At 41.0% G+C, this 17,238-nt stretch overlaps 1 protein-coding gene across 1 annotated transcript in view; it reads left to right on the plus strand.

Moving 5' to 3' along the window:
* Positions 1-669: 669 nt before the first annotated feature.
* dock5 (dedicator of cytokinesis 5) overlaps positions 670-17,238 on the plus strand; it is a 44,573-nt gene continuing 28,004 nt past the window's right edge. The window contains exons 1-10 of the mRNA XM_086030992.1: positions 670-870; positions 9,227-9,310; positions 9,546-9,586; positions 11,889-11,944; positions 12,200-12,296; positions 12,391-12,539; positions 12,641-12,776; positions 12,873-13,030; positions 15,709-15,790; positions 16,603-16,732. Coding sequence (XP_085887118.1) covers positions 828-870; positions 9,227-9,310; positions 9,546-9,586; positions 11,889-11,944; positions 12,200-12,296; positions 12,391-12,539; positions 12,641-12,776; positions 12,873-13,030; positions 15,709-15,790; positions 16,603-16,732 — 976 coding nt within the window. The 5' untranslated portion in view covers positions 670-827. The remainder of the gene's footprint in view (positions 871-9,226; positions 9,311-9,545; positions 9,587-11,888; positions 11,945-12,199; positions 12,297-12,390; positions 12,540-12,640; positions 12,777-12,872; positions 13,031-15,708; positions 15,791-16,602; positions 16,733-17,238) is intronic.

Raw genomic sequence — 17,238 nt, forward strand, 5'->3', positions numbered from 1 at the left:
AAAACGGGCGTCCGTCAATAATGGACTGTAATGTTTGCTTGGACTTAACCAGGTTACACAGACAGACAAAAATCCACTTTCGTGTGTACTTAGTCCATCTTTTTGTTTTAGGCTGACATTAGTCTATCGTCTACTATCAGCAAAACAGGAGTCCGTCAGTGACGGAGAGACGGACTGGTCCGTCTGGAAATAATTATTACCATTTCAAAGATAACAACTGCCAATAATTAAAATATTCATAAAAATGAAATTAATTGATTTTCAAAAGGGAATTCTGTGTCATTTATCAAATTGTATACATATCTCATCTAAGATATTCTTATTGAAGCAGGTTGTTGTATTATTGTAAGTGGGTTAAATATGTTGCCCCTTATAAGAAAGTAAATCGGGTTGTCAAAATATTAGAAAAACCTCTTAATAAGATGCAGAACATTTGCCCAACATTCCAGACCCCAACGACAGTGAATACCTCTCTAACGGTGGCGACAAATTATTACAGTCCGTTTTATGTCATCCCAATGGGCATCTGAGGTCAATTCAACATCATCATAAAATCATTCAATCGATCCACTTGTACTGTGTGCAAATGCAGCTACTGAATAAGACTTTTCCCCACCTCGCAGTTAAATACTGAGCTCCCCTCCCTCCTGGTTTTCTCAGCCTGCTCGCCCTCCCTCCCCCTTACAGCAAGCATGATGGCGGAAATACTGTAGTAGACTTTGGGACGAGCAGGAAAAGTGCATTAGCTGCCCTCGTTTTTGCATTGTAAATAGTTATTTATTTATTTAGATGATTTTTTTGTTTTTGTTTTCCACCACCACAACGCCATGACACGCTGGGTTCCCACAAAGAAAGAGAAGTACGGCGTGGGTAAGTTTTCCAAACAAGTGGGCTCACGTTTGTTGTGCCGTTTGAAAGTTCGTCGAGTGAAACTTCCAGTAGTCAAGTCACTTAAAAAGAGGGGAGGAGAAGCCTAGATTCTGGTGACTGTGTTGTTGTTTTGTACACGGTGGATGAAAAATAACTCCTACAGATTCCATAAGTTAACTTTACTTACGGTAGTTTCCTAAGGCGCTTTGGAACGATGGAAAAGGATTCAGGATTTCAGCGGGCATGCCAACCATTCTTGTATATAATCTCACCGAGCCAACAAAAGTAACTACAGTGTACACATGGGTTTTATATTTCGTTGAAAGCCTCCTCTAGGGCTCCTACAAAGGCAAACAAAAAGGCAAAGTGGATTGTCGTACATGTGGCAAACTAGGAAGGAGATTGTCAGTCTTCTTTGGACTTTACCTCTCACTGCTTGTAGCTTTCTGTAGGTGTGGCTTTGATACCTGTGTGTGTGCGTGTGTGTGTGTGTGCAGACTGCTCGCCCTACACCCTCAAGGCAAATCTGTGAATCTGTTGTCCGAGGGAGGAATCCTTCTCTATCAGTAGAATTGGTTTGGGCTTTGCACAGGGTTGTCTTAGGTGCGCTCTTCTGCAGAAAAATATGTGCTTTGGAACAGCTGTGTTTCTTATAACAAGAGTCCTTAATGTTCTGAAAACGTGTTATGCATCTGTGCGGTTTGGAGCCCTAAACCTTGCTTATTTTAATGGCACTGCTCGCCCTGCTTTGGCTGTCATTGACCATTCTGCTGCTGTTCCAGCTCAAAAGATTTTTCTGGAACTGTATGTTTAAGTATGGCCTGCTCTGCAAGCTCAAACATCACCCCTTTTTGGTGAGACATCACCTTGTGTTTTGCAGGTGACGTTGAGGAATTTTTATGCTGCTCTCAATTGGCGTGACTCTCAAAGATACAGTACTGCTCTTGATTTTGTCCTCAATGCGGTTCTCCTGCCTTTTGCAGCAAAGAGGACAAGAATCACTAAGATAATTCTTAATCCTCAAAAAAGCCATCAGACCGTGAACAACATCTTGTCATCAGTCTGATTAGTAAGACCTTACCTGATTTTGGGAAACTGCGTTATAGATGAAAGGAGAGATTTCCTTTGATGTTATAGCATGTCTAATACAGGTTTATGCGAGCCATGGCCAACGAATCTTAAACTAACCTATGAAAGTGAACTCAAAATTTCCACATAGCAGTACAGTACAGTGGCTTCAATTAATATTGTTGCTGTTATTATGTTAATTTTCATAATCGGGAACAAACCTTTTCAGTCACCCATGGACTCAATCAAAGAATTCTACTAAAAAATGTGCTGATTTTGATTTTGCCGACAACTTAATAAAATCCAAAATAGTTTTGTATACCCGCGGTTGACATCAAACAGCGAGAGGATATGCGCTTCCTCACGGTCACTCTGACCACGTACCGAGTGTTGCGAGTGTTAAGAACTCGGAAATGCCACCACTCAAAGTTAACGCTACATGACCTATTTTCTACAAACCCTTAAAAACCTAACAATAAAAGACATAACATACCTAGGTCGTTAGAATATACTAATTTTGAGTGGTAAAAAAGTAATATAGTGCTTACATTTTGAATGTGTAGATCAAATTATGCATATTAGGGAAGCAAAACAAAACGTTTTGGATTAAGGTTAAATAAAAACAAAATTAAAAACCCAATACAGGTGTTTAGTTTAGTTTAGTTTTATTTAGCACAGTGCTTTTCCCTTAGTTTACTCATATGATTTCACTTTCTTCTTCTTCAAAAAAGGCTTGGTTCCCAAGAAAAGTGAAATGTGTTTATAAGTATTTCTTTTAGTATTTATAGGTAGTGTTACATAGTGTTAGTGCAACTCAGCATAGAGTATAGTTTTGGGTTCCATTTGAAAATGCATTAAACATTTACAGCTAAAAAAAAATTCAAGGCCACAGTATCGCCTTCAATTTCAATTACTCCATCACTAAAGGCTTTTGCAGACTAAAATGAATGCCCACGTAGCTCCATATGCTGGGTAGTAGGACCTGTCCACACGTAGTTTTTGAGAACGCCGGATATAAGCCTGCGGTTAGCCCTATCATCCACACATCCCCGGAGTTTTTTCAGTGAAAACACAGTGGAGATTTGCGGATATCTCCGATCCGCATTTTGCTGTGGACAGTCGGACCCGGAGATTTACGCCGTCACCGTGCGACAACAATGCTTTGACGTCAATCTGCGACTTTTCATGCGAGTCAACATGGATTCTCGCGGCGCTGCGTTGGTTATAGCCATTCTCAATGCGCTTTTTGCTTACTTATTTGTCCGCAACCAACCACTGCTTCTCGTTGAAAAGTTTAAAAGCAATTCTGACCTCTTGTCGGTTCGCCCCAACGAGTTTGGCGCCGTGTTTTTGGTTTCGTAGAAGTGACGTCAAAGGATGGAAGTTCCTTCTGAATGGACAGTATTTGGTTAACTACTGCCACCCAGAGGCTTGGCATGCGTTTGAAAACGCACTTCCGCGGTTTCGTGTGGATGCGTTTTTTTAATGTGTATTCCAACGTAGGCGGTGGGGGGGATGTACGGTTGTTAAAAAACCCCGGCTACGTGTAGACAAGGTTCATGTGTGACTTCTCTTATCTAGAAACAAGACTATTGATTTATGACCTCATTAAATGCCACCAGTGGGGAACAAGCTCACCCAATAATTTACACTTGTTACATTTGAAGTTACGTTGTTTGGACGTGTCACAATTGCTAACCTGTCCATCGAGCTATCAGTTGTCAACTTTTTGATGATGCCGTTTAGCGAGGAGGCTTCTTTATATCAGGCAAGGCAGACATATTTATCGGCTTGCCTGTCCCTCCAAACAAGCTGTGAAGACAAATCCACCGCTCTACCCCTGCCCGCAGTGCATGTGCTGCTGGCTGGGTTCCATTCACTTGAATGACTCCAGGAGATGAAGAGTGCCTCTTTATCAGGCGTTAGTTTCTTTCTGAATCCTAGCATGTCTTTTTCAACTCAAACTGCAGGGATTCCCTGGTGGTTCACTTGCTTTGAAGTGAGACTGGGGCAGACTTTGTAGTTCTGGCTAAATCTTGTATCCACAGCATCGAGACATGGTCCACATGCGGCATATTCATTATACAGCAGTGTAAAAAGATCAATGATCAACTTAACTATTGAATATATAGGAAAAAAGCAAGAACGTGTTGATTTCTTCGTACTTATTAATGAAATTTGCACTGGCCCGGTTCAGCCAGGAAGGTGAACTTCAGGTGGACTGACACCGTTATTTGGTAGCCCCGGGCCACTATTAAGGTAGAACCCTGTCCAAGAGTGGCCAAGAGCAAAACCCTGGACTATTCTGCAGTGGCCTTCGATGAGCCCTGATGATCTAAATCCTATTGAACAAGACGCTGAAACATGTCATCTGCAGAAAGCACTCTTCGTACCTGAGGCAACTGGAGCAGTTTGCTCATGAAGTGTGGGCCATAACACCCGCGGAGAGGTGCAGAAGTATCATTGAAAGTCACAAAAATAGTTTGATTGCAGTAATTGCCTCATAAGGTTGTACAATAAAATCTTAGGGTACCATTGCTTTTGTCCAGGTTTATGTCACTGTGGGTTTTCTTTCATTAACAGAAGGGTACTCACAAATTTGTCCATGTGTGTATCAGACAATGGGTCCAGGCAGTAAAATAAAGACCAAGTGAGTCATTACCTATTATTGCTGTGTTTGTGCCTCATGTATTTTACGTCAAGCACCTTGTTGGGCAGCTAAGGGGTCGTCGGAAAGATACTGAGTTCATTTGCGAAAATGAGTATTTTCGTTTCAATTTTTATTTCTGTTTACAAAATAATTATTGGATTTTCTGCTACAGAAATGCAAAATATGTAGGTAGCTTTTTAAAAATGGGAGCCCACGGTCAGTGCTCCACATAGTTTAGGTATGTTAAAAAAAAAAAAAAAAAAAATCATACCACATGTAGGGCTGGGCAATATGACTGAAAAGTATATCACGATATAAAAGTTTCATGTTGGTTGATATATATAGAACTTTTTTTCTTTTTTTTAACGATTGAAAATAATGACCCAAAGAAAAATACATTTAGGTTTATTTTATTTTAACATAATACTTAATAAGACGTCAATGTAAGTAAAAACTGGTCGATATAAAGATTAAATAAACTCCATTTTAAAGGTAATGTGCTTAGAAGGGCTGAGAAAACCGTCACAATCTAAGTATTTTATATCAGTCATTTGATTGATTTGATTTTGTTTTAAACCTTACCTTTAAATAACAGTTAACTGTTTTTTGTACATCGTTATGTAGTGTAATGTGCAGTTTGTCCTCCATCAGTGCTTTGGAAATGCTTATTTGCATTAGGTCTTCCCCAAAGCAGTTGTTGACACATATATTAGCCTTCATTCAATGTTCATCAAATGTAAGTGAACGAATACTCTCTTGCAGTGCATACATCATCGTTGACCAACCATCTTAGGACTACTTTATCTTTTTAGCGGACTCATTATTGCCATAGTCCATTCATATTTTACTTGCTTGATTTTACCTTGAGTGCGATGCCGGTGTCGGATAAGGCCAACTACTGCTAGCATGTCAAAGACAAGAATTTCTCTACTTGTACACCATGGCTCCATCCACGGGTTTTTAATAGGGTTATCATGCATAATATAATTTAACTGTAAGAGTTGTACTAATTCGAGTGGTCATTTATTTGAGCAAAGTTACGGCGCTCGCCCGCTGGACGCGAGCATAGCACACGGCCGCCGGGCTGTTAACATCTTCTTCTTGTTGGTTTAAATGCTTCTTCCTCATTGGTTTAAAAGCTGCTTCTTCTTTGGTTTAAACAATTCTTCTTCATGTTTGGGAGGCGGAAGCGCGCTGCCTACATCACGCACCATGCTGCGATCGGGTTTGTTTTCCTTTTTTTTATATCGAACGATTTATCACAGGCATTTTCTACTGTTAACGATCACGTGTCAATCGCAATACATATCGATATCGAATTATCGACCCAGCCCTAACCACATGTATATCAAAATAGAGGAAATCGCTCGCTAGAGATTTGAAATCCAAAGAAAATGAGTCCCATTGGTTAAGGATTAAGGATTTTATGCCAGTTTTTGTGACATGAATTGTCCCAAATGGACTTGTCCAGAAATCACTCTAACTCTAAGGAAATTTGTGTCTGAAACCTGGACACCTGGGTGGAAAAATTCCCATATCTTTCTACTTAGTTGAGCTCCCCCACACAACAATAGGCGATTTTGCATGTTTTTTGTTTTTTCAATTGCTTTTAATTGGGAATGACACATACATCATTGGCGATTGTAGGGGGAATACGCTCCCTCTGTGTAGAATGTATATTTGTATGCTTTGGATTTTTCCAGAGATGGGCACTTTACCCTTTTTTGCCGGTCCGTCCTCCGTCCGTGACCTGGGTACCCTTCCGTCCTCGTCTCTCTGTCCTTATTCATAAAAATAATTGTCGTCCGTCCTCGTCCTTATAAAGCGCTTAAACCCCCAAAACGTCTGTGTACTCATAAACATTATTAAAGAACATTAGCTGGTTAATTTCCTATGCACATCCATTTAATCTGCTGGGAGTATTATAAGTGGATTGAATTGTTTACAACTGTTTAACCAAGATAGCATTTAGCTGCCAACACAAGACTGATGGTGTGGACCGGAGCAAGCCAGGGTCATCACCAGAATATTTAAAGTAGCGTGATAACGCAATACTATTGTGCCTTATTACAAAACTTTTAGGTTATAGCAATAAAAATAATTATTGCAAAATAACGCAATGTTATTTTAGGAGGAGAACGAACGTCTTCCACTTCTGAGTCATGTCTTTCAGTGTATGGCGGAGCTGGCACGACCCGTCAGGTTTTGATAGATTTTTACAGTCTAAAGATGTCCCAGGCAAGGGCATACAAGGGGATAAGGTTTGTAATCAATGTTAACAGTTAGTTGACAAAACAAAATTGCTATGCACCTTCTTCCTCGTCAGTAAAATGGGCGTCCACTATAGAGGGCAAACTATGCCTGTGAGAACAATACTGCAGGGAGGGACCGCACATGAAAAGAACACTGTATAGTGTCGTGCAGGCTGAGTCATGGCTGCTCCGTGGTATCGCGGAAGAGAACAGTGGTCTTTCTTTTTGAAAGAACCCAACACAACACGTCAGCCAGTACTTGACCCGGTTCGGGACGAATAGAGGCCCTGACGAAAACCCACTTCTGTCCTTGCCTTGTCTGTCCTTTTGAAAAGACTTTTTGTCCTCTGTCCGTCCATCCACAAAATGGGCGTCCGTCCAGCTTATGCTCCTAACCTGACGGAAAGGTGACAATACTACATCCCTCGAGCTCGCCTCTGTGGCTCAGTCCCTATCCTCAGTGAATAGGGGGGTTCACTGTACTGTAAAAACACAGGGCACGAACGATGAAACTCTATATAGCAGGGAAACACTGTACACATAGTCTTTCATAGACAAAACTTTGGACGTCTGTTGCTGAGAATCAATTATTCAGTTATAACATTAGTTATCTTTTTATGCCCAGGTGTGACATCCTTTGACTGTTGCCACAGCTACATTGTGATCAGTGTTGGGCATGTTATTTTAAACAGGAATTAGTTATAGTTACAAGTTACTTCTTCCCAAAAGTAACTCAGTTACTGCCTTAAAGAGGTATTTAGTTACTCAGCAAGTAATAAAGATATTTTTCCACTAGGTTCTATTCATCGTGTAAAATATGTTTATAATAGTGAATGAAGAATTAATACAATATATTTTTGGCATTTATTTGACCTCAACAGATTTCAACTTGCCACACGCATAGAAAGGACAATGTCATCTTCCATCTTCCAAACCGCTTATCCTGTACAGGGTTGCGGTGAGGTGCTGGAGCCTATCGCAGCTGACAATGGGCGAAATGCAGACCACACCCTGAACTGGTCGCCAGCCAGTCGCAGGGCACACACACAGACACCGTCACTGAGTGGGAACCGATCCCACACTGCCAGAAATAACAATGTTTTAAATTAAATATTGAAAATAATTATTGCCCGTACAAAGGTGAGACGATTATGTGCACACGTTCGAGTGTTCGATCACGTGCATTCATGCATGGGCTTACTGTAGTTGTTTAAAGAGGGAAATCAACCGAAACATATTTTTTTCCAAGAATATGTTCCTAGCAGGCCCACTAGTTGAAACACGGCATTCTGATTAATATTGCATTTGTGGAGCATGAGTTAAGCAGCAAAATCCACCCATTTTTAGCCATCTCAGGAGGTGGCCATTTTGTCGTTTCTGTCGACTGAAAATGACATCGCTACACCAATCAGACGCCACGACGCTTCACGACCTCCGACGTCGGATTGGTCTATCTAGGCCTTTATACTGATTGTAGAATGGCTTGGTCTCAAGTACAGTAAGAGGACATTTTACTTGTCTAGGACTGTCATACTGATGTTAGTATTGCTGTGTTTGTAACCTCAGGATTTATTTTACTTGTTGATCTGCGCATCATGGATTTCACAGCCAAAGTGTCAGTCATACGTGTCCTAATAGGTAATACAATGACATATTATAAGAGCCCAGGAGCAGGGGACACAAACGCTATTAACTTTTTTGCCTCAGAGATCTGCCTGTGCAAAGGTTTTAGAACTCTCACAGTGAGAGAGGAATGGAATCATTAAATGTTTAGTCAAGTGCTTTTCTTCAGACTAAAGTGTGATTACTTAAGCTAGTCAAAGTGTGCTGTGAAATGTAGCCTCCAGAACATACGTACAAGTTGAGACAGATCGCTGCTCATAGTACTGTGCCCTTGAGTCATGACAAATAGCTAGCTAGGGTTGCTTCTTTAAAATCCGCTTATACATGTATATATTTGCTTGCGCATGCATTCTCACTTGATCGTGCCCGTAACTCTGTCATGGTGGTGGTTTAAAAAGCACAGACAGGGTCAGCTTCATGATAACAGTTGGGCAGAGTGATTACAGGAAAGTTTAGGGTTCACGAATGAGTCAGCTGGGAGAAACTGAACCTACAGGGTATAAATATTGACCAACAGGAAAAATGAGGCCATAAAGCCACAATCTTTTGAGCAGCAGCTCAAGCTACCTGCCACCTTTCTGCTCAGTCTCTTCACAAGACTGTTAACTTAAGGCATAATTCCAAGCACAAAATGGCATCCACTTCACAGTTTACTGTTAGAGAAAAGGGAGAGGGAATAAATCAAAAGATTACTACTACCCATGCTCGCCCTTATACAAAGGGAGTTTGAACTTTGATCCGTTTTTTTATTCTGTCCTTTTAGCAATCTACAATTATGATCCCAATGGTGAACTGGAGCTGTGTTTACAGGTTGGGGACACTGTGCACATACTGGAGAAATTGGAAGGTAAGCGAGCCCGAATGCGCAACAGGCCACGACACATCTGTCTTTCCTGTCTCTGAGCAAGCTGCTGCAGGAAATAAGAAGAGACGTTAAGCTAACTGTTATTAAATATGTTGTGTAATATGAAAATGAGTGTGCAATCTTGCACATTGTCTTCCTGAAACCAAGACCGTCATTACTCCTACAGCCTCTCTCCCCTCAGTGTAACGTGATTCTTTATTCATTTAAATCTCCTCAGGCTGGTATCGGGGATACACACTACGAGAGAAATCACACAAGGTATGGGTATCATTAGCACATAATTTTTCTGATCTTAATGAGGAACACAAAATGAATGGGTGGTTAACATTTCCAAGTATTCCCTAAGATCTTTTCCCAATGTTTTCAGCTATTATCAAAGGAACAAATGTGTTTATGATTACACGAGTCTTGTAATAAGTCTAGTTGCCAGGCCATAGAGATCCACTGTAAAGCTGGAAATTTAAAGTACCCCAACGTTTTTTATTTCAGAAATGTGAAGTATTCACTGCAAATCGGCAAGTGTTAAAAGTTCAAGGACGGTTAAGAAACAGTTGCATTAGCACCACTGAGTAATAAAATAGCCTGTGTCGTCTAGGATGTAATGATACGTTGTTGAAATGAGCTGTCACCTGGATTTAACCCTGATTGGTGTCTGTTTGAAATTGAAACCACACACTTATGTAATGATTGAAGGTTAGAATTAAGACAATTTTATTCAGCATCATTTTCCTCCTTGCTTGCAAGGTGGAATCAAACTTCCTAAAGGTAGACAAAACTGTCACACGATGGTGTTTGGGGAGAAAAAATGTTTGTCTCATACCTTGATTTCCAGTTTTGTATTTCATCTTGTTTAAAATAGGTATTATATTTGTCAGTAAAGGTATTGTAACTATACGTCGATTAACGATAAATTAAGGATTGAGTCATACCTCTATCTGATCTACACTTCAATACACAATTCATTCATTCATTCATTATCCATACCGCTTATCCTCACAAGGGTCGCGGGCGTGCTGGAGCCTATCCCAGCTGTCTTTGGGCAGTAGGCGGGGGACACCCTGAATTGGTTGCCAGCCAATCGCAGGGCACACAGAGACAAACATCCGCACTCACAATCACACCTAGAGGCAATTGAGACAGTCCAATCAACTTACCATGCATGTTTTTGGAATGTGGGAGGAAACCGGAGTACCCGGAGGAAACCCACGCAGGCACGGGGAGAACATGCAAACTCCACACAGGGAGGCCGGAGCCGGGATCGAACCCACGACCTCTGAACTGTGAGGCGGACGTGCTAACCAGTCGACCACCGTGCCGCCATACACAATTCAAATTTGCATAAATAAATAAAAAAAAATTCTGATGATTTTATATAAATTGGATTAATAGTTGACGTTTTATTTTGTGCACATTTATTTTGTATGAATGTCTTCTCGCGCATGCTATATATTTTTTTTTATTTAATCCCTAGCTGCTGAAACAATGCATATTTCCCCATTGTGCCCTAACCTTAATAAGTTATTTTACTTTATCTTATACAGTGTATACAGTTGTCCCTCGCTATATCGCGGTTCACCCTTCGCCGACTCGCTACATCGCAGTTTTTTTTACCGTGCTATTTTGTATGCTGTTTTATACATCTCACAAACCCGTATTGTGTGCTAATTGACTGCATCTGTATTTTTTACAGTGCAATTCAGCATGCTGTTTTTACAGCATTTAAACCCCGCATTGTATTCTGTGTCCTGATTGGCTAAGTTACTGTCGACCAATTTGAAGACATCTCCGTGCCATGTCTCGCACAGACTGCGTTCGGCTTACTAAATTTAATTTAGTGAGGGAGAAGAGGAAGATGAGGACACAAGTGTCAATAAAGATAGGAGCATGAACTTACACTTGATTGCTTGGCAACCATGGGAGCTGCTGCAAGAGGCGGGAGCCTTTCCTGTTTCGTTTCGTTTTCAAATCTAATCGAAGGTGGAAGGAGATGTCATTTTCTTCTCATCTTCACACCAAAGAGCGAAAAAAGAGTCAACAACTACCTATAACTATGTTTGTTCCTCGTCAAAGGAGAGTAGAAAAAAAAACGATACAGGAAAGCCGCTTCAGACAGAGGGAGGACAATCAGGGGCAGCATGAGATACAGACATTAAATCGGCATCCCAGAGAACGTTTCATATATTGGTGAAACAATGCAAAATATGTGGTGATAATGGACAGTTAATCTAATGTAAATCATGCCAATTGTAACAATTGCTCAAAATATGCAAATGAGTGTCCATCAGTTTCGGTATACGCGGGACCCCTACTTCACATTTCTGCATTGAAACTTTGGTGTCCTCAACATTTTCAGTTTCACCTAGTTGGCTACTAGATGATTATAAGATGTTCAAAGTCAAGCATGAGTGACCAACAAATTGCGAACATCAGGATGAAAATGTACATGCTAGAGAGAAATCGTTTGAATAGTGCCAGTGACCATTGTCCAGATAAAATGAAAGTGTGTTGAATTGTTTTTCTACTATTTTGGGATCATTAAAGTGTTTGATTCTTTCCTCAGGGAATTTTTCCCTCTTCATACATTCACTTAAAGGAGGCTTCAGTTGAGGGAATAGGGTAAGATCAGTCTATTGTCTTTTTTTTTTAATGATACATCTTAATTTGGTTTTCAGCACCGCTAGTGACATACAAGTGCATTTATAATTATCTCAAGTGTAGGTTCAGAAATTCTTTTCTTGGCTGTGAAAGAAAACCATTCATCGATTTATCATATATACAAATACTCTTGTCCCTGTTCAAATTATACGATACGCTCTGTGAGCAATGAGCCACTTTTCCAATATCCTATTATTCTGCTTTTGTGGCTGTTAGCCAGCAGGAAATAATTATTCCAGCAGATTTACCACTGGTGCAGGAGCTCGGAGCTACTCTGAGGGAATGGGCTCAGATATGGCACAAGCTTTTTGTGGTAGGTACACTCTTTCTGTACACATTTGTGTACACTTGGAGTAAATACATTCCAGTTGCAGTGTTACAAGTTTATCATTTTTTTTTTGTGACAGGCAAACAAAGCCTCCATGTTCCGGAGTGTTCAACAGATGGCCTACAGTCTTATAGAATATCGATCACAGATAGTGTCAGGAACACTACCCAAGGATGACCTTGTAGAACTCAAAAAGAAAGTCACTGCCAAGATTGACTATGGAAACCGGTATGAATCTTTTTGACTTGCTCTCCTACCATAATTTGTCCAATGACACCATTGTAAAGTGTCTGACAATCTGTTAACCCATGTGGTACTGTGCCGCTCAGGATTCTGGGCTTGGATCTGGTTGTGCGAGACGAAGCGGGAAACACACTGGATCCTGACTTTACAAGCACTGTTAGTCTGTTCCGTGCCCATGAGACTGCATCCCGTAGTGTTGATGATAGGATACAAGAGGAGAAGGCATGAGCATTTATTGTTGATCATGTTATTTGAATATCTGTGGAACAAGTCTGTTTTTGCGAATGTTTTCTTTTTCTTTTTCTTTTTCTTTTTCAGACACGTTTACAAAATCTGGAAATGAGGCGCCAGGCTTTGTTTAGTTCTGTTCACACCTATAGTCTCCTCATGAACCTGAAAAACTTTGTATGCAACATTGGAGAAGATGCGGAGCTGCTCATGTCTCTTTATGACCCAGATCAGTCAGAATTTATCAGGTTTGCTCCTCACTTCTCTTAGAACTGTATAGTGTAACGTCAAGGTTACTTTTGACTTAATGTGGATTGATGACAAACGGGAGAATGTGATTCTTTTTAATGGTCTAAAATGTGTCAAAAACTGATGTGCTAGAAAATGACTTACAATGTAAAATTGACTGGAATAGCTAATTCCTCTCAAATGGACATAATGTACACGGTTCATAATTTAAGACTCAAATCTGCCGCATCTTCTAGATTGTAGATTCCTACCTTGAACAATCTAGGATAATCACATGAATTGCTATGAATCAGCTTATAAAATATCAGAAAGGTTATGAGCAGTATCGTCTTTATCACTCTAATGTATAGTGGTAGCTCTACTTACGAAATTAATCGGTTCTGTAAGAAATTTATTTTGTAAGTAGAGACGCGTTTTCCATGTAAATGCCCTAATCCGTTCCAAGCCCCCCAATATTCAGACATAAATGTTTTATAAAGCATAAAAATGCATGAAAACATGTTACAATTAGATTATTGCACAATAAATTAGAGTTGTGCATAATGTAAAAAAACAAAGAATAGAGTAAAGAATAAAAATGATGATGGGTTACCTTTTAATTGCTGTCCTCATCGCTTTTTGCCCTCTTTGGTTCATGTTCTCTCGCAGAAGTGTTTTTGCCTGGCGTTTTGTAAACAACTGATTTAATAACGTGGCGACTGTCGATACATTACGGTCATATTCTTTGGCGAGATCAAACAAACTTTTCATACTTTTCTATTATCTCTTGCTTTGTTTGTATGGACAAAAAAACAATTTTTTTTTATCTGCATTAATGGTCCCATCCCACAGCTATTTTAAAAATCATTTCGTTTATAATCTTTGATGATTGGGCCATTTTTCAAGCTCTTTTAGTTGGCATGTTATTGGTGATGCTCAGAAGACCTTGCGGCCACCCAGCGAGCACTCTGACACGAATTGACAAGCACGAAGCCAACCACCCCCATCTGGTTCTCATTTGTACTCTGATTTTATTTTATTTTTCAATCCACTTTCATGGTGACATCTCACATCGCAGCCACCCAGAGATCACTCTGACCAATGACCAATGTGTGTGTCTGTGTGTGCTTGTCACTTAAAACCTGCTCAACTGCTCTGATTTTGGCATCTGATGAATTTTAAAAATTTTAAAAGGCACACACCGGTAACTGCTGCTCAGTCATTTTTCCAGAGTTGAGTGGGTTGGTAGCAATCACGGAGTGAATAGGTACTTGAGTGTCGAATCTACGCCAAAATCGGATTCACTCATCTTGCAAGCTTTGTGCCTTTTTATTAAATAATTCGTTCACGTTTTCCCACGTGGTCGGTGCCTGTCACGGCGACAATCCCCAAACCAGCTGGTGGACACCGGCGGTAAGGGATGATGTCAAGCTGAAGAATGTGGCCTTCGGGGAGTTCTGTGGGGGGGTGCTTCGGGGGTATGGGGTACCAAGTCCCCTAATATGGGCTGTTCGGTCCCTGTACCACCGATGTCAGAGTTTGGTCTGCATTGCCGGCAGTAAGTCGGATTAGTTTTCAGTGAGGGTTGGACTCCCCCAAGACTGCCCTTTGTCACTGATTCTGTTCATGACTTTTATGGACAGGATTTCTAGGCGCAGTTGAGGGGGGGTCCGGTTTGGTGGCCTTAATATTGCATCTCTGCTTTTTGCAGATGATGTGGTACTGTTATCTTCATCAAGCCGTGATCTCCAACTCTCACTGGAGCGGTTCGCAGCCGAGTGTGAAGCAGTAGGAATTAAAATCAGCGCCTCCAAATCTGAGACCATGGTCCTCAGTCGGAAAAGGGTGGAGTGTCCTCTCCAGGTAGGGAATGAGATCCTGACCCAAATGGAGTTCAGGTATCCTGGGGTCTTTTTCACGAGTGAGGGTAGGATGAGCGTGAGATCGACAGGCGGATCGGTGCAGCGTCTGCAGTGATGCGGACTCTGTATCGGTCTGTTGTGGTGAAGGAGCTGAGCTGAAAGGTGACGCTCTGAATTTACCGGTTACTCTACATTCCTAACTTCACCTATGGTCACGAGCTGTGGATCTTGACTGAAAGAACAAGATGCCGAATACAAGCGGCCGAAATGAGTTTCCTCCGCAGAGTGTCTGGGCTCTCCCTCAGAATTAGGGCGAGAAGCTCAGTCATCCGGAAGGGACTCAGAGTTGAGCCGCTGCTCCTCCACGTTGAGAGGAACCAGATGAGGTGGCTCGGGCATCTGATTAGGATGCCTCCCTGGTGAGGTGTTCCGGGCATGTCCACCGGCAGGAGGCCCCGGGGACGACCCAGGACACGCTGGAGATGTCTTTGGGCTGGCCTGGGAACGCCTTGGGATCCCTCCAGAAGAGCTTGCAGACATGGCTGGGGAGAGGGAGGTCTGGGCTTCCCCGCTGAAGCTCGAGCCTGCATGACCCAACCCCGGATAAGCGTTAGAGGATGGATGGATAATTCATTTATTGATTCATTTATTCAGATTCACAGAACATTGAAAAATATATATTTCAAGCAATTAAAAAGTGATTGCCATAATACAGTATGTCTATATTAAATCCCAATATAAGGACATATTTGCATCACATAAGAATGTGTGTGTTTGTTTTTTTATTTTATTTAAAAATGCAATTCCTGAAGTAGTCCTTGTTTAAATTCATGCAGCGAGAACTTCCTGGTGCGGTGGGACAGTATGGGGATGCCAAAAGAAATTGAAAAACTCAACAACCTGCCAGCACTCTTCACGGTAAACAAATCCCAACCCATTGAATATTAACTTCAAGATCAGACTAATCTGAAAAAAAACTGCATGAAATCTGCGATAAGGAGGACAATTTTCAACTAAATAGCTGCTTGCTTCCTGAATGTTTAACCGAGCTATTATTCCTTGCACATCTTTCACTAATAAATCACAATTTTGATATTTGTATGCATGCTTCAGCTGTTATTGCTAAAGGGGAAATCAACAAAAACATATATTTTCTTTGTGCCCCCACTAGTGCCAAAGGCTTCAGGTAACAACCAATCACGGCTCAAAGCCAGAAAACAAGTGAGACATGATTGGTCATTTCCTGAGCCCTTAGGCACTGTGATGTCATTTTCCGTCAACAGCAAGTGGCAGACTGGCCGCCCCCTACGATGGATAAAAATGACTAAGTTTTTCTGCCTAATTCATATTCAACAAACCCAATATTAATCAGAATGTCGTGTTTAGACTAGTGGGGGCACATGGAACATGTTATTGTCACAACATTTTTGACTTGACTTTCCCTTTAATGCCATTCAAGTTCAATATTGGATCAAGACATTTGTGCCCTGATGTCCTAAGAATGACATCAAACATTTAATGCCAAAGCTTCTTAAAGCAAATCATGACTCACTAGACCTATAAAGTCATCCAATCGATGAATACAGATGCAGATGGAAAAGTTCAATTGTTGTGGGTTTCATCACCAAATATTATCTGCACTCTAACTTCTCTGATTTAGAGACTACTGTTTTCCAACTAATCTGCACCCATGTACTGTATCTATTGTTGGTTGACTTTTTTTCATCCAGGAGCTGAGCAGAAGTGACCTGATGAGGCAGCGCCTCTTCCTGGTGTGTCAGATCATCAGAGTAGGAAGCATGGAGCTCAAAGAGGGGAAGAAACAAACAGGTGGACTAAGGAGACCATTTGGTGTGGCTGGTGAGACACATTTTCATACGGTCTAATACAGTATCTGTTTATTCAATTCAGAACCCCTTCAGCAATGAAAAGTGGCATTTCTTTGTCCTGCGGTACCTTTTGAATTGCACTGATTTATAAAGTGAGGGATCCATGTGCTGAATTAAATAGCAACATCTGTTTTCTGACCTAGAAAATGCAGGATGATGTCAGGAAATGAGTTGAGCAACAATCTTTTTGTATTTGGCCTGATGATTAGCCTATTTGTGGAGAAATGTGTTCTTCTCAACAAATGAAGTGAAAGCACAATCAAAAAAGTGTCTGGTTCAGAAGCACCATTGCTCTGTGCCAGGAAAATACAACACATTAAGAAAAGACCTCGATAGAATACACAATTCTGACCCATCACAATTTTGTAAAATGGAGATCAGGGACACTCTGCTGGAATGCTTTGGCCGGCTGTTATGTCGATTTTTGAGCAGGCAAAAAAAAGAATGTTGATTTTCATATTTTTTCATCATGGTACA

The sequence above is a fragment of the Filicampus tigris genome, chromosome 5, assembly GCF_054856515.1.
Source record: "Filicampus tigris isolate MCC_2025a chromosome 5, RoL_Ftig_1.0, whole genome shotgun sequence".
Classification (NCBI taxonomy): Eukaryota; Metazoa; Chordata; class Actinopteri; order Syngnathiformes; family Syngnathidae; genus Filicampus; species Filicampus tigris.